General features: G+C 36.9%; 4 protein-coding genes across 5 annotated transcripts; 3 read left to right on the top strand and 1 right to left on the bottom strand.

The window, feature by feature from the left end:
- Positions 1-714: 714 nt before the first annotated feature.
- Positions 715-1539, bottom strand: LOC148764773 (uncharacterized). The gene has a single exon (XM_088804610.1). The coding sequence runs from the start codon at positions 1453-1455 to the stop codon at positions 835-837; it is 621 nt and encodes a 206-aa protein (XP_088660736.1). The 5' UTR covers positions 1456-1539; the 3' UTR covers positions 715-834.
- Positions 1540-1942: 403 nt separating this feature from the next.
- LOC18613397 (protein HUA2-LIKE 3) lies at positions 1943-14193 on the top strand. 2 transcript variants are annotated; one of them, XM_007050609.3, is made up of 12 exons: positions 1943-2569; positions 3152-3228; positions 6941-9019; positions 9307-9772; positions 11458-11566; positions 11679-11791; positions 11860-12047; positions 12133-12607; positions 12693-13134; positions 13249-13428; positions 13597-13649; positions 13737-14193. In XM_007050609.3, exons 1-11 carry the CDS (start codon positions 2447-2449, stop codon positions 13620-13622), a joined length of 4278 nt encoding a protein of 1425 aa, XP_007050671.3. In that variant the 5' UTR covers positions 1943-2446; the 3' UTR covers positions 13623-13649; positions 13737-14193. The 2 variants fall into 2 exon arrangements, with proteins under 2 accessions (XP_007050671.3, XP_088665395.1); XM_088809269.1 differs by lacking the exons at positions 13597-13649; positions 13737-14193 and having other exon boundaries at positions 13249-13582.
- A 654-nt stretch (positions 14194-14847) lies between these two features.
- On the top strand, positions 14848-19570 carry GPX5 (glutathione peroxidase 5). The gene is made up of 6 exons (XM_088809271.1): positions 14848-15168; positions 15270-15346; positions 15452-15513; positions 15887-16005; positions 19074-19241; positions 19356-19570. The coding sequence occupies exons 1-6, from the start codon at positions 15115-15117 to the stop codon at positions 19389-19391; spliced, it is 516 nt and encodes a 171-aa protein (XP_088665397.1). The 5' UTR covers positions 14848-15114; the 3' UTR covers positions 19392-19570.
- Positions 19571-21808: 2238 nt separating this feature from the next.
- On the top strand, positions 21809-22419 carry RTFL14 (ROTUNDIFOLIA like 14). The gene has a single exon (XM_018113955.2). It carries the CDS (start codon positions 21997-21999, stop codon positions 22132-22134), a length of 138 nt encoding a protein of 45 aa, XP_017969444.2. The 5' UTR covers positions 21809-21996; the 3' UTR covers positions 22135-22419.
- Positions 22420-22615: the final 196 nt, after the last annotated feature.

The following is a 22615-nucleotide window of genomic DNA, read 5'->3' as shown; positions in this document are numbered from 1 at the left end:
AATCATGGAAGGAAATTCAAGGAAAAGATTTGTTCCACTGAAAGCAAAAAAAAAAAAAAAAAAAAAAAAAAAATCAGCTCAAAAGTTTTTCTTGTGGTGGGTGGAGTTCATACAGAATTCATCATTGACATGCTTCATAAACAAATGAAAAGCTTGTCTTTTTAAAGGAAAAATGAAAAGTTTGATTTCAAAGGCTGTTCTCCAAAATGTTGTGCATAAATCTACTAACTGCATATATTGGGTCAGGTTTGATTAATTGAAATCGAAGTTTTTTGGATCAGATTTTGATCCAAGTTAAATTAAAAGCTGAGAGGGATATCAGGTGAAAAGAACTTAAGCTCGGAGATGGAGTCGTTTAGAACATATGTATATGACTTTTCATGCATGACAGGGTCATGCCAAATGAATGTCTACTGATTTGCAATAAATTTCAAACACAAAGGTTCATCATCGACCAAATTTGACCCACGCAAGCATTGCACCAGTCTACAATCTACATATCTTGTATGGGAATGGCAGCCACTTTTTAAGCCAACGTGAAATATCATGGTAAGATTCACAGCTGTATACCATTTTTAATAATCAGTAATAATAAGAAAGGAGGCAAACCAACTGTTCTTCTAGTGTTCTAACCATAAATCAAGATGTCAGTGTATAATTTCTCTATTGTTCTTACAAAGGACATGGCCTTGCATTGTAGATGAAATAAACGACTTGTCAATTTTTTCTTATAATCTATGATCTTTTTGCTAGAAAAGAATGAATCAACTGAATGATTCTTCATGATTGACGAATGTTTAAAAAAAATGGAATAGAAGAAGAAAGAATAAAGAATCATAAAACATGGTTGGTAGGTCTGGGTTTTCCCTCGATGCATAATTTATCAAGCATACGAATTAGCAATTTCAAGTCCTTCAACTTCTCCTTCAAATCTCCATTACCGCTTCTCAAATAATGAAGGGGCCGCCCCAAAAACCTGTCTACAATTTCTCTACTCGTATTCTCCACTAATATTCTATCTTCATCTGACATTCTTCCCTTAAACCTACCCATTAACTTTTGTATCTCCAACTCTCTAATCCTTTCTACAGCTGCCTTCAGCCTGCAGATAACACTTTCGACCTCTTTCTCGAATTCTTCGTGATCATTTTGCTTGGTTTTCAGCTTTGTTGAATACCCACTTTTGCCTTCATTCTCTCCAAGATCTCTTGTTGTCAAAGTTTGATCCGCAAAAAGAGATCCCCGCCTTGAAGATGGTTCTTCAAGAACACGGTTGCCGTTGATGAACCGACCCAGGCTTTTGGTTTGGTACGATATACTTAGGGTTGAGACAATGGCAATGCGAGCTGGTGCATGTTTCCCCGTGCCAATGGACACCAAACTGGACATGGAAAAAGGGTTATTATTTGGCTGCAATTTGATAGTGCAGGGATTTGGGTTTGGCAAGATCACCATCGTTACTTTTCTTTGGCTTTCCCAGACTTTTCCCTGCTTAAAATGCTGGGAGTTGAAGCGTATGGAGAGTATTAATGCGAGAGCCGAGAAGGTTGACATTTGATAAGAGGTCAATTGGCAATGAACTAGTTTGCAATGGCGGTGGAGACCCAGCTACGCGTTTAAAATGTTTTGACTTTTCAGACATGGATGTTGGCCGCCGTCCGAACTTTTCCACTGTGTTAGGTTGACCACGTCTACTATTGTTCAGTTTTGCATTATAAACCAATGATGAAGGAATGGCGGTGGGCAGTAGTCCAAACCAGCCTTTCAGAACCAGAAAGTACAAAAATGGGCCTTAAAAAGCCAGTAGGCCCAGTACCCAAACCGCAGCTGTGTTCATAGTAAGAATATTCTTTGGATTTGTTTTTTTTTTGGAGGGGGGGGGAGAGCCCACTCCCTAGTATGGTCCTTTAAGATTTGAGTGATCATCGCCTTGTTGCCTCCTGTCAGTTGGGTAAGTCACGTGGATTTGCATACGCCTTCCCCAACCCTCCCCACCAGATTCCCCACTCACTCTTAACCTGCACCACCGCCCCCTTTCCGTGCACTTTAGCACTTCCCCCTTCCTACTCTTAACCTACACCCCACCTGCGTATTTTAGCACTTTCCTCACCTCGCCATTTCAAATCTTCGATATCTTTGCATTTTCCTTGTGTGATTATCTTTTTATTCCCAAAAACCCCCAGTAATACCCAAACAAACCAAAAAAAGAAAAAGCAAAAAAAAAAAAAAAACATTAACACTCCTTTTTCTTGAACAAAATATTAGGGTTTCTTTTTTTTAACAGACTGAGTTGCTCACTCACTTTTAATCGGGGGGGCGTTTCAAATGCCTTCAAAATTTCGTGCCAAATTGTTGCGCCGGAACCCTAGAGAGTGCCAAACTGTTACGCCTTTCGGGCGATTTGGCGTGCCTTTGAGTTCGGGATAATAGTTTAATCGGTTCTGCGATGGCGCCCAGCCGAAGGAAGGGCGCCAGTAAGGCGGCCGCTGCCGCCGCCGCACGCCGCCAATGGAAAGTCGGCGATCTTGTCCTTGCTAAAGTCAAAGGCTTCCCTGCTTGGCCTGCCACGGTAGGCCTACACTTTTATCACTATCCTTTTTCTATCTTTGATGTCTTGAAAATCTTTGTTATGTTGTATAATATGATGTTGCCGTAGTGTTTGTTGCATGTGAGGTTTAAATGATCTTCTATATTGGTGGCATGATTGATTCTTCTATTTAGGGTTTGCTTCTTTGTTGATCGTTGATTAAAAGGGAGGAACTCTTTGTCGGCTTTCTTTTTCTTTTGCATATTTAATGTTTGACCAGTTTTGATTTAATTTTTGTGACTCGAAGGAGATGATATGCATGGATTTTGTTAAAATAGAAACTCGAATGCATTTATTAGAAAATTAAATAAGAAATTCTGTTGGCAGAACTGTTTTTGGCAAAATCGAACCCTTGGTTTCTAAATTCTACTTAGAGGCTGTGGATTTAACTTTTGCTCTTTAAGATTGTTTTGTCATCTTTATCTTCTACTAACCTATCCTGTAGTCCTTTTGCTGTTTGTTTTCTTCTATATTTTCCTCCTCCCCCTTTATTTACTTTATTTTTGTTTCTTTCAGTTGTATAATCACTACTTTTAGGCTTATATTTCTGATTGCTGGTGGCAGGTAAGCGAGCCAGAGAAGTGGGGCTATTCATCTGATTGGAAGAAAGTTCTGGTTTACTTCTTTGGAACCCAGCAAATGTAAGTGCACATTTCAAGATTATTAGTCTGTTCAGTTCATCCTTTTGCTTTGTGTTCCTCTTTTTGCCCCCTTTTGTCTTTATGTTAAATTATTAATAGTCATGCGTAGTTGCAATTCTATGGTCTTAGTTTTTGGTGTTTCTTGTTGATAGTTGTGTAATATGGTCAAATTTTTTTGGTGACTTATGTTAGTTGAGTGATTTTATTCTCAAAGGAAGATACTGTAGGTGGCCTCTGTCTTTGTTGTAGATTATCTTTTGGCATTCTTGTTTAGATGATTTATTGATCTATATGTCATTATCATGATCGTCAGTAGATAATTTGGGTTCACCATGTCCTTGATGTGTAAAAGCATGTGACATTCTAGGTTTAGATGATTTATTGAACTCTACTGACAATCCATTGTCATCATCAGCGTTGGTAATATAATTTCAGTGGCCATGTCCTTGATGTCTACGAGCATTTGGGTATTCTTGTTAAGATTATTGTTTCAACTTTTTGACAACATATTATCATCATCATTACTTTCATTTCCTCTTCTTCTTCAGTATGTTTATATGATGAGGGATCCATTGTTTAGTAATATTTTTTCCCCAGCGTGCTAACCACCTAACCCATATCAACGGTGGCGATATTTTGTTGTTACCAAGGGAAAAGCATAATCATTCGGAGATGGATGAATTAATTTCCTTTCTTCACTGTCCATACGTAAATCTATAAGGTATCTTTTAAATTATAGATAGTCATCTATCTTTAAATTGAATGTTTATGATCTAGTAATGGGTGCTTGTGTGTGCAGCCAGATATGGGTGTTTGAATGCTCAATTAAAACATTTTAAATTGGACTTTTTTTTTGTATTAGTTTGTATTGTAGGATAGGAAGTTGTCTAGAGTTAAGTTGATGTATTTATAAAATATTTGCAACTATGGAAGAATGTACATTCTCGGCTTCTCGTGCTTTTATTTTCTTTTATCAAACAAATTGTCTCAAGGGGAATTTCTTTTAATTTGTTTATTTGAATTAGTTAAACCATTAAGTCTATAAACTTGGTAGAGGTGAATTTACTTGCGGTGTTGGATGGGTGAATGCATGTTGACCTTTGATGCGGTATATACTTTGATAATGTGAAAGGAATTTAAACTATCCTCTCCTGTAATTACTCTTGGAGGTAGCTGTTAGGTGCTATTGAACTCCAATGTCATTGTTGACTTATTTAGAGTATAGCAAGCTTTATGCATATTTGACTCCAACATAGAATAATATGTTAAAGTTGAGGTTTAGGTTATACATTCAGCTATTACACTGTGGTAGTAGTTATTGACTTTTAGGTTCTTGTTGTAGTGGATAGGAGTTTTTTGATCTACCTTTTTGCTTGCACAATGATTTTGGATATTCTCATAGCTCCTGGGCTATAGTAAACATAAACACTAGTAATTTATGATAGTTAACTGGCATTGTTTAAAAGTAGGATGAAGATATGGTGAGGATACGGCAGGTAACTGTTATATAACAAATTTTGAAATCATTCTGATAGCTCCTGAGCTCTTAGAAGTGTAATCACTGATATAGTATAGAACACACCAAGCTCAAATGTAGGATGAAGGTGAGATATGGAAGCTAAGTGGGAATTTGAATTCATAAAATGCTGAATTTGATGAGGCAAAGGAGAAAGGAAATCTCTCTAAGAGACCTTTCAAAATAGAGCTAGTAAAACCTCATTTTAGACCACTTAAATCTAGTGTTGGAATACATAGAGAAATAAGGTATGATACATGTGGCATTGATCTAAAATTAGTGATGTTGCTTTCCCAAAACCCTGCAATTCAGAAGTGCTCAAGAATGGGCAAATACCATCCTCTCACTTCACTGCTGCTTCAACTGCTTTCTTAACTTTTTGCAGTAGTCAATCCCCTCATTCAATAGGTTCTGTTTTTCATTTAGGGATGGAATGCAAGAAGAGAGTAGTTATAAGTTTCCATTTTCTGTTTTCTATTATGTTGAGTGATGTTGGTCATTGGTTGGTAAAATTCTTGTTTTGCCTATTGTCTTTTGCAAGGTGGTGATAATCCTTCTAATTACAATCAAATACTCTTCACTGGAGCATTGCTGCATCTGTATATGAAGTTTGCATATATATATTCTTTTTATTTTAAAAATTTTGAAACTCCTTATGAACTTAGTTCATTACTGCAAATTATTGTAATATTGAGTCAAAGATTATGTTGTTAAAGCTGGTAGACCTCAATAACTGGTTATATGAGTGGTATTGTGCTGATTGTAAATTGGATCTTCTTTTCTTTGTTCTAATTATCAGCTTTATGCTTTATTTGGGCTGTCTTTGGTTCTCCCACTTTATTGTAGAATATGTAACATGATGATGAATTTTAAGTTTTCATGTAGAAGACCTATACATGGTTTTTCAAAGGGTAGAGCCACTGTAATCTGAAAACAGACTTTTTGGAGGCTTTCAAATCTGGACATGATTTATACTTAGTTGGGATGCTGCCATTCTCATTTATCTTTTCTGTTTGATGGTTTTCACATTTGTTCCTGTAACATTTTTGTACTCAATAGATATACCTTGAAAAGGAAGTTTTACATGCTGGAAAACAATTCCTAGAATATGAAGTATCTGGAAACATTGCTGCTAATGTTCTTCAGATTTAGTAAAAGTCATCTAGTTATTTGATGATGTTGATGTTGTGCATGTTTGGCCTAGCTTTTTTTCAGCTTATCTACCTCTTAAAAGCAAAAGCCAGGCCAAACATAATTTTTTGAGAAGCTCTTAAAAAAAAAGTAGCTTTTTTTTTAAGAACAAAATTTTTAAAAAAAGAGCTTAAAAAAAAGTTCCAAGGAGGAGCTTTTTCTTCTCTTTTTTTAAAAATATAAGAGAATTTTTATTTTTGTTCCAAAAATATCTTCATTTGTTTAAAATAATTACAATATTACCTTCTTAAAAAAAAAAATACCATCTATGATAATTTTAACAAAAATTATAATTTATAAAAAAGAACTTATAAAAAAAAATTTACCAAACAACTTTAGCTTAATTTTAAAAGCTATTATTTTTCATAAGAGCTTCATAATAGCTTTTAAGTTAGAAAAAAGCCAGGCCAAACGGGCTCGTCATCTGCGATATATCTCAGTAAGATGTAGTCTTTAAATTCAGAAATCTACATAGACTAGCAAAAATTTTAGCCATTTGATAACGTGGGTTCGGAAGTTCATTAGCATATTTATCAGCTGTATCTTAACATGCTTGCACCTGTTGGTATTGCATTTGTATCATTTTTGATGTGAAAGATTTGTGAAACCTTTTAAAAAAAATGAAAAGGGGGGGGGGGCATGTACAGGAATGGTTTCCTTTTTATGTGTAGCACCTGTATGTATGGAATGAGTTATCCAATGAATTCTGTATACTAATTTATTTATTTGAATAAATTTTGAATCGGCTGCGCTTGGGAATTAGATGCATGGAACTCTATTGTGCTATTAAAGCTACTATATTTTTTATTAATATATTGTTGATAGGAACTATAATAGTTACTTTGTAACATTTTTGTAATCCTTTTTCTCAGTTGGTCTTTGTTATTTGGATATTTCTACTTGTTGGTTGTTTTAACTCATCTATATCCTTATGCTCCTCATATATAATTTCCCCTAGCTTAGTTTGGATTATGTTAGTTCTCATATGGATATTTTCTCAAGCAGAGCCTTCTGTAATCCTGCTGATGTTGAAGCATTTACTGAAGAGAAGAAACAATCTCTTTTGATCAAACGTCAGGGGAAGGGTGCGGATTTTGTTCGTGCAGTCCAGGAAATTATTGACAGTTATGAGAAGTCAAAGAAACAGGATCAGGTTGATGATTATAATTCTGCTGATGGAGTTACTCAGGTGAATTATGGGAACTCAGTGGACTCATCTGCATCAAAGGATCTGACTGAAACCTGTGAGGCAACAGTAGAGTTGCGATTAAAAAGTTCAAATGCCGTGACAAATCGAAATGATCCAAGTCATGCAACTGAGGTTGCTCCAGCTGAGGCAAAAATTGATGCTCTGTTTGAAAAAGAATCTGTGTCAGAGCAACCTCTGGATAAGATGTTGGTCAAAGAAACACCCGTATTGACTACGTACTCATCAAGAAAAAGATCTGGAGGTTTACGATCTCAAAAATCTGTTGCACAGCAGAAGGCACCATCAGTTCGAAGGGCTAGAAGCTCATCAAGGGTGGAATCCTCTAGATTCCAGAATTTTATGATGTCATCTAATGATGTTAGGACTGCAGCTGATGTGTCAGCTAATGTGATCCAGGATGGATCCCTAAGGAGGAATAAACGAGTCAGAAAGTCTACAGATGCTTCTGAAAGTGATGATGTGGACTCATCTGCGTTAATGTCGAATGGTAGCATTGATGATAATGGGTCTGAAATTGCCACTGTTGATTCTGATGCTGTTAGCTTGAACGAAGGCAGCACTATGGATTCTAGTTGTAAACCAGAACACTCTGAGACCGTTGTCGAGTGTTTGGAGGGAGATGTTGAGTTGAGCAAAGGGCTTGATTTCCAAATAAAGACAGTTGTCATTAAGAAGAAAAGGAAACCTCTTAGAAAGCGAGTAAATCATGACTCTGCTGAGGGTCCTGCTAGAATGTATGCAGAAGCAGATCTGAATTTAGGAATCGATGATACTCGGAAAAATTTGCAGAATACATGTGAAAATTTAAATGAGAAATATTCCAAAGATGATGGAGATGAGCATCTACCATTGGTGAAAAGAGCTAGGGTTCGCAGGGGCAAACTGTCAGCTGCTGAAGAGGAGTTCACTAGTTCTTCACCAACTGAAGAAAAGCCTGTTAATGAAGGTGCTGTCAATTTATTGGAGCAGATGAGTCCATCATCAAGCTGTCGCAATGATTCTCCTGCTGATAGAGACTCTTTAGTGTTGAAGGGAGCTTTGGTTAGTATATCACCTTCAAAGGATGACACTCAAGTTCAAGGAAGCGGGCCAGAACCTTGGAAAGTCATGAGAAATCAACTAGGCTGTTTGGCAGGTGGCGAAGCTGCGCTGCCTCCATCTAAACGCCTCCATCGTGCTTTGGAAGCTATGTCAGCTAATGCTGCTGAAGAAGTTCAGGCATGTGCTGAACATTCACCAACCATGGAAACATTAGATGATCGATGTCATGGTTCTCCGATTAGGAGTTGCTCTCATACAGCTGTTGACGACAAAGAAGCTAATGGGTTGGAGCAACGTGGCATGGATTTGCTTTTGAATAGTGATTGTGGCATCTCTTCTAGATCAAACTCAATACCGTGGGAAAAATGTGCCAAATCTTCTTTGGAACCAGATATTTGCAGTCAACCTGTGAAGAGTCCTAAAAATCAAAAGCATGATTTCCATAAAGATGTCTTTGTGGAGCCTATGAACCATGTTAGTTGTGATAGTCATATAGGCCAAAGTTTAGAACACCCATCCCCTAATCCTGACAAAAGCCAGGCTAGTTTCAGACCCAATTGTGGTTCTACAGATCAGCAGTTGCCTTCAGAGGATGATCGTGATGCTGAACCTGTTGGCTTGAGCAATTGTAGGGCAGAAAATCCTGATGAACAATTAAATACTTCAGAACATGCTGACATGAGTTCAGATCCTGTCACAGGGACTGAGAAAACTGGTAAAGTTTCACCTCAGGATGGTTCAAATGTGTTTAAGTGCACTTTTGAGCATACCAGTCATGAGAAAAGTGATTCATTGAAGTCTCAAACTGATGACAGCAGCTTAGTCAATGGCATGTAAGCATATTTGCCTTGTTTTTATTACAGCTTTTCAGTGAAACAATATTGGGTTATTTTTGTTGTTAAAGATATAACATGAAATTTCAACAGTTAACTGCATACTTTGCACCTACAATCGTGAAAGTGGTTTCTTTAATTTAGCCCTTTGGAATACAAGCACAACCATAGCAAGCAAATTAAACAGTCATGATGCTCATATTAACATAAATCTGATAACAGAATTGAATTTTCCAAAGGGTCCTGTCTTAAATATGTTTTTTTAATTTTTTTCTTGTTTGACTTAGGTGTGAGGTTATGGAAGAGCTCCTGCCTGAACAAAGGCAGAAGGCAACTTCTAGTTTGATTTGTAATGACAATTCAGACAAGGATGTTGTAGGTGTCCAGTTAAGTTCATCTTCAGCTGATGGGGTAGATTCTCCTGCTAAGGTCTCTCCTTCCAATGCTTCAATTTGCCATGTTTCTACTTCAGAGAGTGCTAATATTATTCGAAGCAATGGGGATTGCAGTCCAAATGTGCATTCTTGTCACAACAAATCTTTGTGCGTTTCAATTGCTGACGATGAAGGTAAAGCTGACTCTGCTGCTTCTGAAAGACCAAAATCTGTCAGTAAGTGCAGTAATTACACCGAAGCACATGCTGCTCTGTCATCCTTTGAAAATATGCTTGCAACCTTAACGAGGACAAAGGAGAGCATTGCTCGTGCAACACGCATAGCAATTGATTGTGCAAAGTTTGGTGTCTCTGCTAAGGTAATATTTCTCTGCTTTCCTTTTTGTTATTTTTTTTTGTTTGAATTATAGTTGTCATGCAGGTCCGCAAAAGTACATTAAAGATTATTCTCGCTCAAGTGCTGCAATTGTGCAAAAGTGGAGTCATTTTATGTGAAGTTGAGATCAACTTTAATATTCATAGGCCCTTTATTATATTATTGTTATCATCTAAAGGAAATCTGGGTGGATTGTTTTCCCTTGCTTCTGTTTAAGCTTTTCTCTTATATGGCAATCTTTAATCTTCCTCCAACTTTCAAACTTAGCACATATTTGATTAATTTCTCTTATAAGGCTATGCTCTGCAACTGCAGCAGTAAGAGAAACTATGAATTTGGGAACCAACTAGGGTTGTATATGTTGATGTTTTATGTCAACACATGTGGCTTCATAGAAGGTTCTTTAACACTGAAATCTTCTTGCCACTATAACATTAGGGTTTCAATGACATCTTTGGATAGTAGTTGCATTAAAAATCATGAGGGATTTGTGAGATACCAGAAGAGGATTTATTTGGACTGTGGTAGAGAATCTAGTTTTGGAAGGAAAGTCAAGGACATTGTAGTGATTGATATTTAGTTAAGAATGAAAAAGCACAGAATAAAAACCCGATAATTTCGTTTTCATATATTTTACATGAATTTTTTAATAGTCAATTTTCCAGAATTGGCAAGTTATTCAAGTCTGAAAAGATGGTGACTCATAAACCTAATTAGATTAGGAATCTTCATAATTGTTAGGTTTGGGAAAAAGGGTCATTCTAATAAACCAAAAATTATGTAAAGGGCAAGCCAAATAAATTCCAATGGTAAGTCTATTTAAACTTGTGTTGTTATAATACTCTGTTTGGTCTGGCAGAATATGAGGCAAGGGAAAACCATATTGAAAATAAAGCATTTTTCATTTTTTAGTGATAAACTAATATTATTACTGCTCTCATATATTTCAAGATCCAAAAAAACAGTTTATTCTTTTAAATTGAATTTCTTGTACTGCTGTGTAGTATAAAAGAACTACTGGACTATTCTTGTGAGTTGTAATCTATCAGCTTTTTGAAGCATTAAATTCATTGTAGATCTGCGTTTCTGGATGTTTTGCCCTTTGTTTCTGTAATGATGATAACCTTTACTTACAGATTTTTGTATTATTCTTGAGAGTTATTTCTCTTAAATTAATTACATTCCTATAACACTTAATACAACCTTTGACATGGTTATCTTGATTAGTTCAACATGTCACTGCTCGTTATATGTGAAAGCCTTTTGTCCCTAATCATCTGTTTCAAGTCCATGTGATTATTTAAGGATGAATAAAGACAATTGAGTTTTATAATAGCTTGTATATCTTTTTATATGCAGAAGTTAATGTAGTTAAATGTTTGGGGTAAAATTGTTAAAGTTCTCTTTTTAGTTATATTATGTAAGTGTTTATCAAAGGCATTTCTCCTTCATTGTCAGCACTTTAAATTGAACTTAGACATAGGTAAACTTTGGCATTAAAAGTTGTTTATGCCCCCTTATAGGACTTTTATTAAGACTTAAAGTGTATTATAGTGAAGGCTGAAAGAGAGCTTTGTGAACTGAGAGCATATGTACAGATGATATATCTTCATATTCTAAAAGATCTTATTTTATTTGAAATGCATTGATTTCTTCATTTAAACCTAGGTTGTAGAAATTGTTACTCGAAATTTGGAACGTGAGTCAAGCTTACACAGAAGAGTGGATTTGTTCTTTCTTGTGGATTCCATTACTCAGTGCTCCCGAGGTTTGAAAGGTATGATTTGTGTTTATTCACTAATGACTTGGTGAAGATGCCATTTAGCAGTATGATAGGTGTTTAGTTTATATGAGTTATGAATGTGGCTATGTTTTTATTTGGTGTCCAGGTGATGTTGGTGGCATCTACCCTTCAGCTATTCAAGCGACACTGCCTCGTCTACTCTATGCTGCAGCTCCCCCTGGACCGAGTGCACACGAAAATCGTCGGCAGTGCTTAAAGGTGAGTGATATTAGCTGTTTTTTTTATTTTTTTGGAGGGGGGCCACTCACCCACTTTCTTTTGTATAGGTTTTGAAACTTTGGCTGGAAAGAAGAATCCTTCCGGAGTCTGTTGTTCGCCACCATATACGAGAACTTGATTCACTTAGTGCTTCATCTTCTGGTGGTGCCTTTTCTCGCCGCTCAGCTAGAACAGAGAGAGCATTGGATGATCCTGTCAGGGACATGGAGGGTATGCTTGTGGATGAGTATGGCAGGTCTGTATTATGGAATCTCTTTAACTTATGACTAATTTTAAAAATTTCTAGAATTTTGTTTGTAAAATATTTTTTGTTGCCTCAGCAATTCTAGTTTCCAGCTTCCTGGATTTTGTATGCCCCGAATGCTCAAGGATGAGGATGAAGGTAGTGATTCTGATGGAGGGAGTTTTGAGGCTGTTACTCCAGAACACTATTCTGGAACCCCTGAAGAACAAGTGGCAAACCCTGTAATTGAAAAGCGCAGACATATTTTGGAAGATGTTGATGGTGAACTTGAAATGGAGGATGTTGCTCCTGAGATTGAAATGAGCTCAACCAGTGGTGCTGCTGGAGTGAATACTGCACAAACTTCACTAGAGCAGTGTGATCAGCATTTCCCATTGCCGTTTGCCCCGCCTTTACCTCACGATGTGCCTCCATCATCACCACCACTGCCATCATCACCTCCACCGCCACCCCCACCCCCACCCCCACCCCCACCCCCTCCCATCCCTCCTTGTCCTACATCTGATGCCTTTGCTAATGGTGTTGATTCAACAAGTCATACCAGTGTACATGTAGGTCCTGCTTGTTTGTATTGCCTTTGTGATTTCATTATTATTATATGTTATTTCATTCTTTTTGTTTGGATTATGTTTGCAGAATAGGCAAGATGATTTGCGATCTGCAGTTCCACCATCAGTTGCACCCAGAATTAATTCAGCAATGTGCACCAATGCAGCCCCTTATCATGGACCTGAATCTAGAGATCTTCCAGGCCCTATGCAGGTTTCTGATTGTAATGCCTCTTTCAACAGTTACCCAGTGCATCCAGTGAATAATATTCAACAACTTGATGGTCCTAACTTCCATCACAATGCCTACCCTCCACGACCTCCTCATCCTGCACAATCAAATCAGTTCTCATATGTTAATTCAGGCCAGCATATGAATTCGATGAGGGATGCCCCACCTCCTCCCTACTCCAACAGATACTATTCTCTGAACACTGATGGTGGAAATTATTATAATAGCCATGAGAGAATGAAACCGGCCCCAAATGAACTTAGAGAGAGCTGGAGGTTTCCTCCACAACCCTTCTCTGGTAATGTTCTTAAATATATTTTGTACCAAAGGTGATGGGGAATAGTCTACTGTTAATGCCTCAGTTTCTCTGATCATACCTGATTGTATATTATGTTATCTTTTCTCCTATTAGGTCCGCAGTATGCTGATAAAGTGAAAGCATCATATGGCCATGGTTCATATGGTGGACCCCAATGTGAGCCAACAAGGTTGCCAAACCAAGGATGGGGCTTCCACCCCCCTGCAATGAATCATAGAAACTCCTTTCCTGTCAGACCACCTCCAGAAGGTGTGGTCCCAGTTGGATCAAGAGGTGTGCATTTCTCCTGTGAGATTCTGCTTTAAAAGTTAAAAACAGAGCATACGCATGCATTTTCATGCTTGCTAGAATGCATCTTGATTTGGTCAATTGATCACTAGAGACGCTGCATTTAGGTAGGTGTTTGTTAGGGGCAGGTTCTTAATATCTTTTGTGTTTCAGCTCCGAGCGGTTGGTGGCCAAGATGACCAAATATTATCGAGCTGCTCTAATTGGTATGTAATTGCCGTTACTTATTTTGAAGTTTTGTTTTTCAAATGCTTACTTGCTCATCAAAATCCTTGTTGGTTACTTATTGTTAGGTATAAACCCTATTTTTTGACCTGGGTTGTGCGGCTTGTTGAAAAGAGTTGAGTGCTTTTCTGGCCCTATATTGTTTGCGATGCAAGGAACAGATATACAACAGATACGGCTTTGGAGCCGATGATCAGCACGTCGGCATGCTGGTTTTGTAAATATGTATCCTATCACCTCTACCGCAACTGGCAAGGATAGTGAGATGTGCCTTACTGTAGAGATTGGGGAGAGCTGTAATCTAACTCTAGGCTGTCATGTATCAAAATTTTATTTTATTTTATTTTTCTTTTTTTTTTTTTGCATTATTTATTTCATCAACGCCCCAATAGGAACACGAGCAAAATTTTTATTGGGCCATTGCTTAGATACCATATTTTTTTTAGCTTTTGATATTTACAACCCCCATTTTGGCTGTAAACAGTCCATTTTGTCAAATACACTGGCAGAATTTCAGTGGTTTAAGTGGATCAGAATGAGCTGAATATAATCTAGTTAGCTGGATGCCGATTTATTATTGTTGTGGAAAAGACAGAAGCGACAATGGTTTCTCTTCCAGAGGGATGAGTAGAGTGTATCATTTTCAGCAATATAGAATCCAAAATATTTTAGTTATGCCCACATTTCTTTTTTGCTTTTATTTTGCAATAAAATTATAAAAATTATAAATGCGGCTAGGAGATGGTTGACCAAGTCGGTGTTTGTCTTTAATTTGATCGTTGGTTGTGCACTGAATTAGTGCCACCCGTGCAGGCAGAGGCCACAACCTCTCTCTCTCTCTCTCTCTCTGTCAGTGTGGGGCAATTTTCCATTTTATTGACCAGTGAATTAAAAGAATTTCCTTTGGAGTACCGGGTGGATTTTGCTGTAGTTTGCTATATTTTACATTTCCAGATTTGAAAGTTTCAGGGATTGCGATGTCTACAGGTGAGTGAAACTAAAAACAGTAAAAAACACCGCGTGATTCGATAAGATCAAAGAGGAAGAATCAATAATAATAATAATAATAATAATCATTGGAAACACAAAATTTCAAAGGGCGTTTCAGATTGGATTTGGTTATTCTCAAACCCAAGTAATCTATATATACATATATTACTGCTGCTTCAAATCTTGAACTTGAGTTTCCTTGTGAAGATATTGATTATTAATAATCGCTGTCGTTATTATTGTAGAAGCTTCTTTACATACCCAGCTGATAAGGCAATCTCTCCCCTGCTTTTGTTTTCGTCTATTTTTAACCAACCGCCCAGAAACAGAAGACAAAATACAAGACAAATAGAGCAATGCACAATATACCCAAAAATCTTTAATTCGTTAAACTTTAGGAACCATTCAATCCCATAGGAAAGGGAGCTCCTTTTGTTTTTCTTATCAGAAACCAAAATGGGGGCTTCTGAATCGGTCCCTCAGAAATCAATCCATCAATTTACTGTCAAGGTTCTTTTTTCTTGTCCTGCTTCTACCATTAAAATTACGAAATGGTTTTGATGATTATTTCTTTCCTTGTGGGGGGGTTTACTCTGTTGTTTGTGTGGTAGGATAACAAAGGTCAGGATGTGGACCTTAGCATATACGAAGGAAAAGTTCTCCTTGTGGTTAATGTTGCTTCTAAATGGTTCTTTTCTCTCTTTCTGTTTTTCCTTCTTTAACTTTTCTTTTCTTTTGTTCTTCTTTTCCCTGATTTTCTATCTGAATTCTATACATTTGTGATTCTGAACAGTGGGCTTACTGATTCGAATTATACCCAGTTGACTGATCTTTACAGCAAATACAAGGATCAAGGTTTATTCTCTTTTCTTTACTCTTTCCTTCTTTTTTTCTAAAAAAAAGTGGAAATTAATAGACCAATCATGCATGATTATGTTCTTCGTTTTGTATCTGTGTAGACCCCTCTTGAATTCGTTTCTGTATTTTTAAGGTCTTCAAAGGCTGCCATTGTGACCTTGTCTTTCTTTCCTTTTATTTCCCGAGTGGCTTTATTCTTTTTCATAGCGCTGTACACAACCTTTTCCATGATGATATGATGTTTTGGTTTTGTAATTATCAGTTTAGGCAATTTGGTCATATGAAACAGGTGGATGAATTTTAACTTTAGTTACAATTTTCTGCCCAAGATATATTGAGACTTGAAGATGCTTTTATTTTCCGACTGAAGGTCTAGAGATCTTGGCATTCCCATGCAATCAGTTTTTGAAGCAAGAACCTGGTACAGAGCAAGAAGTACAACAATTCGCTTGTACAAGATACAAGGCTGAATATCCTATTTTTCGAAAGGTAATGTAATATATTTAACATTGGATAACAGATGTCTTTTGTTAGAAGTAATATCTGATTTACTCAATGGCAAAGTGAGATGTTGCTTTGAGTTACTTGAATTTGACCATTGGTTGGGTTAATTGTGGTTGCATTTGTTGATCGGTTTTGCCTTTATCAAATTACCTTAACAACCCATGTTGCTTACTTTAAGAATATAGAAATAGGTGAACTGTTGATAGGACTTCAATGGTTCTCTCTTATACTGCTTCAGGCATTTGCCACCATTTAGATGTACCTTTTAAATATACTCTGTTTCCTTTTCAACTCCTGACAAATTTAATAGTAGAAGAATAGAGGCCTTATATGTGTTCAGAGCTTCTAACATTGCATCTTAATTTTGAATGGTATTTGAAAGTTGCCTGAACATCATCAGTTGTGACAATCTCACGACTTTCTTCTTCAAATATTTGTTCACTTATATGAAATCTTTACTCAGATCTTGAAGTTCCTTAATGTGCTGTACCTGTTTGTGATTGTTGTTGATTGGAATGGAGGACAAAGCACATTCAGAACCGTATTTCTAAAAGAAGCTTATTGACTTTTTGTTTTTTATGTTCACAATGCAAGCTGCATTGTGTATGGTTCTTGCTTAGACTGTGTTCAATTTTGGACAACACTCTTTTTGAGCTGAGCAAGCATGTCTTAACAGATTTAAGCAGCTGTTTTGAACTACATTTAACGGCCTTTTCTGCTTGATTGATGCTGGACTATCAAATGGAAATGTTTTTTGCCAGGGTCAAATGTGATTTCTTAAAGTGTTTATTAGTAACATATAGACTCACAAAATATGGTAGATGCTGGACTATTAATTGGAAACTGTTGTTTTTCTTCCAAGAAAAACTGTTCTTGAAGCCTAATTGTCTTCTGGCTGCAAGAAACAGGAGTCAGGATTTACTCGAGTCTGCTTTAACGTTGATATATCTTTTGTTTGTGTTTGTGCATTTGATAGGAAATGTTCTTTTCCAGGGTCAGATGTGATTTTCTAAATCTTATTAGTAACACATAGACTCAAAGTCACTTTGGCCTTTGCTCTCAGCTGAGATAAAAGCATGAGATTGGAAGTGGCTGACCAGAGTCCTCCGCTTCCTTTGGGTGGATATTGGTACATTTGAGAGCTGATATTATATAGAATTGAAAGGTCACGATTCAAATGTTAATATTCTTGGGAGTGGCCAATGTAAAAATATTTGGGTTTTCAACTGGAGGTTGGTAATCCAAGCTCAATTTCTATGATCAATAGTCCAAGCAGGATTTCAGTTACACAATCTGATCCTTCTGCAAGCAAAGTTTTCAAAAAGGTTTCTTGTCCAATGACTTCTGATTAATAGCCCTCCTAGGCAAAGTTTGCAAGGTCTAATAATGTTTCCATTTTGTTCTTGAGAGCATGACTCCACATGTGAGGTAGTTTGTATGAGACTCTGAGACTTCGAATTCTGCTCATATTGAGCATGAAAGATATAATCACAAAACTCATTTATGAAGAATTATGATGATAAAATTTTATACTCATGCGTACTTCTATACATATGTCTAACTCATACAATTTCTGAGGAATGCATAAAGGTTTCGTAGAGCCTTTTTTGACTTTTTGGGAATGCACTAGCCAATTAATGAAGATGGTTCTATTTTCTTTTAGCACCTTCAGTAGTTCTAATACTTGTCATGTTGCTTTGATTATTTACAAGTGGGATTCAAGCTCTTATTTCTGCTTTTCTCAGAAAAAATAGAGCTCTTATTTCTGCAATTTTAGCAGTAGCTTGGCTGTTCATCATGCTTATTGCTTTTTATTTAAGATTTTTTTTAAAAATACCCCTCATACGTAAGCTGGTTTTTAAAATAACTCCCTCTATAATTTTAATTATTTTTAGTCAAGAGAAATTAATTTTGGATAAAATTACCCTTAATGAAATCGATCCATATGTTTAGGTTTGTGCCTTAAACTGATTTATATCTTTTGAGCTTTCATCACCAGACTATTCATCTTTGGAGTATTTCTTACCAGAAAGAAAAACTTTTAAGCATTTTGAGTATTTTAGGGTGATTTTTGATACACGAAAAAAAATCTGAGCGTTTTTAACATTTTTAAGCATTTTGGGATGGTTTTTGATATGGAAAAACATCTTTGAGTATTCTTTGTCAAGTAGGTATATTCGTAGATTATGTTGTTAAATGAAATATAGTGTATTGTCTGAAGTTATTAATTTTGTTAATAAAATTCAGTAGTTTTGGTTGTTTTTAAGCATTGCGTAATCAGCTTTTAGATATTACGTAACTAGTTTTTAGGCATTGCGTTACTAATTTTTAGGTATTGTGTGATTGATTTTTAGATATTGCGTGACTCGTTGATAGGCATTGCGTGACTAGTTTTAGGCATTGCCTAAAAATCAATCATGCAATATTTGAAAACCAATCACACGAGATCAGAGACACAATAATTAAGTTATGTAATGCCTAAAAACTAATCTCGCAATTCTTAAAAATCAGTGACGCAATGACTAAAAAGATACAATGCTTAAAAAATAATATTTAATAATTAATTGATTTGCCTATTCACAGTCAGGTGTAAGTTATCAAAGTATGATAGTGTTTTAATTTATAAATATGTCTAATCAATTTGAACCTTTAACTTTGAGATTTTATGAATAAATCAATACACTTAAGAACCTAAAGCACATATCTTGATGTCATCTCTGCTCTTTGAGATGGTGAAATAGACAGTATTTGATAAGAGAGAAATTAAGATTTAATTTTGAAATTTTTATCTAGATGGCGGGATAGAGAAAATTGAAATCATTTTAATTTATTTGAAATTGTTTAAAAGGTATTGTTGTCAAGTTATTTAAAAAATTAATTAAAAATAATTAAAATTATAGTGAAAGATATTTTTAAATTGAGTTTATGAAGAAGTTTATTCTTCATCATTTTCTCTTTTATTTATTGCATCTTCAATCAACATATAATGTTCTGGACTTCGCATTCTATGAGAACTGGTTACTGTTTCCTGCTAAATTTTCTTTCATATATAGGTTCGTGTCAATGGGCCAAAGACGGAACCTGTCTACAAGTTTTTAAAATCAAACAAATCTGGATTCCTGGGATCTAGGATAAAGTGGAACTTCACAAAGTTTTTAGTTGATAAAAATGGCCATGTCCTGGGTCGCTATGGCCCAACCACCGCACCACTGGCCATAGAGGTACTCCCTCCTCCCTTTCTCCTGGTACATGTGCAATTTAATTATGGCATAAGAGATTAATTTCTATGTTGTTTTGAAAATAGAAGTGTTCTCATGCTTTGCTTCTTGGCACAGGCTGACATCAAGAAAGCATTGGGAGTGGATACATGAAAGATACAGGATGAGTTGGAAGGGAAGATAAAATTAGAGAAAATGTAGAGATTAAAGTGTTAGCCATGCCCATGATAATGTATGCTATTATGTTGGTGGATTGACTATTGAGACTTATCTATATTGATGGTGCCTCATGTAATGACATCCGCTGCTTTAGTTAAAAACTAGTTGTCTTCCATTGTTGTCATTAAGACAGTTTCTTTGCTGCATTTAAGCTATTAATTTCCTCTCTGGAATTTCTCTGTCACCTATGGCTGATAGCACCAATTTAGAACTGTTCCCAGACATTTTGTATAGGGAAAATCATTTGCGGATTCTGACGACCATATAACGCCCTCTCTCTAAAACATCAACACCTAACTCCAAGCCGTGAACCACTTCAGAGTAAGGTTATATTATCAGAACAGAAGCAACCATCTGCCGATTGCTCGATTCCTCAAAACAGCCAACATTTATGCTTACAATCAAGTCCAGTTTATACGACTTTGCAGACCGTACCGAGGGTGCGGTTCCTTAAAAAAACAGCTGGTCACGTTTATGCTTATATGCAGTTGCAGTACATAACCTTTTACCCAAAGGTTACATCAAGCAGCTGGTGTTAATAGTAATGGAAGAATTTGTTGGTTACGTTGAAAACTTTTCGGGTGTTTATCACATTGGTGGACACAACACAAACAAACTCCTCTCTCTTTTCCAGACGTGTAGCGAAGGTCTTCGCAATTTGCATTGATTATATTTGACCAACTCACTGTTCCTATGAATCTTGATCATAACAATGCAAGAAAATCTCTCCCGACAACTAGGATTTTTCTCATATTTTACGGCAACATTCTCATACTTGGAAACCATTTTGTCGACAATACCCCACTTGTTTTGCTTTCTCACGAGCGCATTTCCTTATCATCACCGTCACCATCACCACGGGCACAGCTTAAATCCCGATGAAATTGAGAGCATACATTAGTTGCATCATATTGGTCACGATTATATCACCGGAAAGAAGAATTGTCTTCTGATTTTTCTTTTCTGCTTTTCTTAATCGGATAAGCTTGTAGCTATAAACCCTTTTTCCCATGCCAATCTTTACCACAACAGTTGGGTAGTTTCTCACGTGGGCCGGACCCGCATACGGAACCATCAATCATCTCCTTTTCGAAGACGACGATTCTCTTAAGAACGAATGTGGCACGCTTCAGCCCATTAACATGAAAGTGATGGACCAACATGACCCGATGTGTTCACCATTAGAGGGCTTGTGAAGTTGTTGCTGAGAGGGAGGAATCACGACTTTGCACCCCACTTGAGGATAAGTAGGACAGCAATTTATGAAACATGGGGTGCATGTAAAACTGACTTTTAAACTGGTTTGTCACGGCTGGTAATGATAGGTGGCCGGCATGTCGGATTGACTAGGACTGTGCATCGGTTGGCCTTATCTCCGACACCGCACACGTGACAGCGGGGAGTAGCAAGAGTGTTGTTGGCGCAGTGATCAATTTTTGTAAATACTAGTATGACCTAAACTAAACTTCAAATTTTAATCCAGTCAGTATTGAGTTTGTCGCTGGATAGGTCTAACACCATTTACGAGGGCTAATATTAGTGGGTACTGTAGGGCGGAGAGGCACCCATTCCTTTAGCAAGCAGCTTATTAAGGGCGTAGTGGTCTTTTTGGACTCGATTGTGGCATTGACTCATCAGGCACCTGGCCTTTGATTAAGAAATAAAAGAGATTAGGTGTACATTCATTTCATTTTTAAAAAAGGTTCAACGACACTTCGCTTTCATTATTCCTTCAATGATGCTGATTTTGTCAGCAATTTTGTGGGTTAAAATATACCTTTAGTCATATGACCCCGGCAACGTATTTAAAGCTGCTGTTACGTGTTATTGGCTCATGCTGAAAGAAATAAACATTTAATTAATAACTAACAATGGTTGATTGATGCACCCGTATTTTTGTATGGTTCTGATTTTCTGTCCCCCCCACGATTTAATCATCAAGTGGTTTGTAATTAGGCTTTAAAGGAGGGAGTAGAACAGAGTTCGGAGTTCCAATTTCTTCCTCCTAAAACTCTAGAAAACCCAAGCAATAATGGCAAAATACAGAACAAACAAAATTTGGGTTGAATAAATAAACAAGTAACAACTAACTACTACAAACTTTGTACTTGGTGTACAGTGTGATGATTGGTAACAAGTGCATGAATGAAGGTAAGGTAAAGCATGAATGGATGATGCATGCGGGACAGAGATGACTCTCCGAGAGGGGGAAGTTGATGATAAGTCCTTTTCATGATAGTTTGGCAAGCAGACAAGCTAATACCTCTGATTGTCCTCTTACTTAAACAGTGGGACCTAATGCCATAAGACCCAACCAGGGGCCAACATTTGTCACCCGCCACATATTTGCTCCACTCATATCTTCGACTGCTTCGGCTTCCTATAAATTGGGCTTCAAAATCTTCCACAGCCTTTCAACTTTCAACCTCCAAACACAACTCTCAGCCACTTGCAGGAATTACAAAGAAAAAGGGTTTCAGGTGCTTCCACTCTTGTAGTCAGTTGTCGTTTCTGCTTCTGTTTTTTTTTTTTTTTTGAGATGGCAGAAAGCTCTTTTTCAATGAGGAGTACGAAGGGTCGGTCATGGCAAAGGTGTTCAAAGCAAATCAGAGAGCAGCGGGGAAGGCTTTATATTATATGGCGATGCACTGTGTTACTGCTGTGTTGGCAGGACTAGCCTTGGGGTTGGGTCCAGTTCAATTCAATCTGGAATCCAATTCTCAATAGGCTGGAGGAGTCGGGTCTTGGGGAGGTGGAGGTGGTGTATAGTTTAGATACAGAAATCACGCTTTCAATTAGGGAGGCGGAGGAGGTGGGGGGGCTTTTTTGGTTTGTTGGTTTGTTTTCTTTTTTCTTCTTTAGGAGGTAGAGAAATTAGACGTAGAAGGGGTTGTCTGATTGATGAACGATGCCTAAATTTAACATGAATTACAGAAGAAAGAGCGGATATGTTAACATGCTACTACAATTTTTTGTAAATAGTGCACTTGCTCTTTCGGTCCTACAAGCTTCTCTTTATGTGCCAACGCAATGGTTTGTCATGCCAGGATGATTGATTGTTCAAGTTAATTTGGTTCTCCTCTTAAAACATGAAATGATCCAACTGTATACAGCAAGACGCAGGACATGACTAAGGTTACGCATTCCCAAGTTTGCTA

Source organism: Theobroma cacao, chromosome 1, assembly GCF_053813885.1.
Source record: "Theobroma cacao isolate CCN51 chromosome 1, ASM5381388v1, whole genome shotgun sequence".
Classification (NCBI taxonomy): domain Eukaryota; kingdom Viridiplantae; phylum Streptophyta; class Magnoliopsida; order Malvales; family Malvaceae; genus Theobroma; species Theobroma cacao.
The sequence above is the reverse complement of the archived record's forward strand: the minus strand, read 5'-3'. Positions and strand labels throughout refer to the sequence as shown.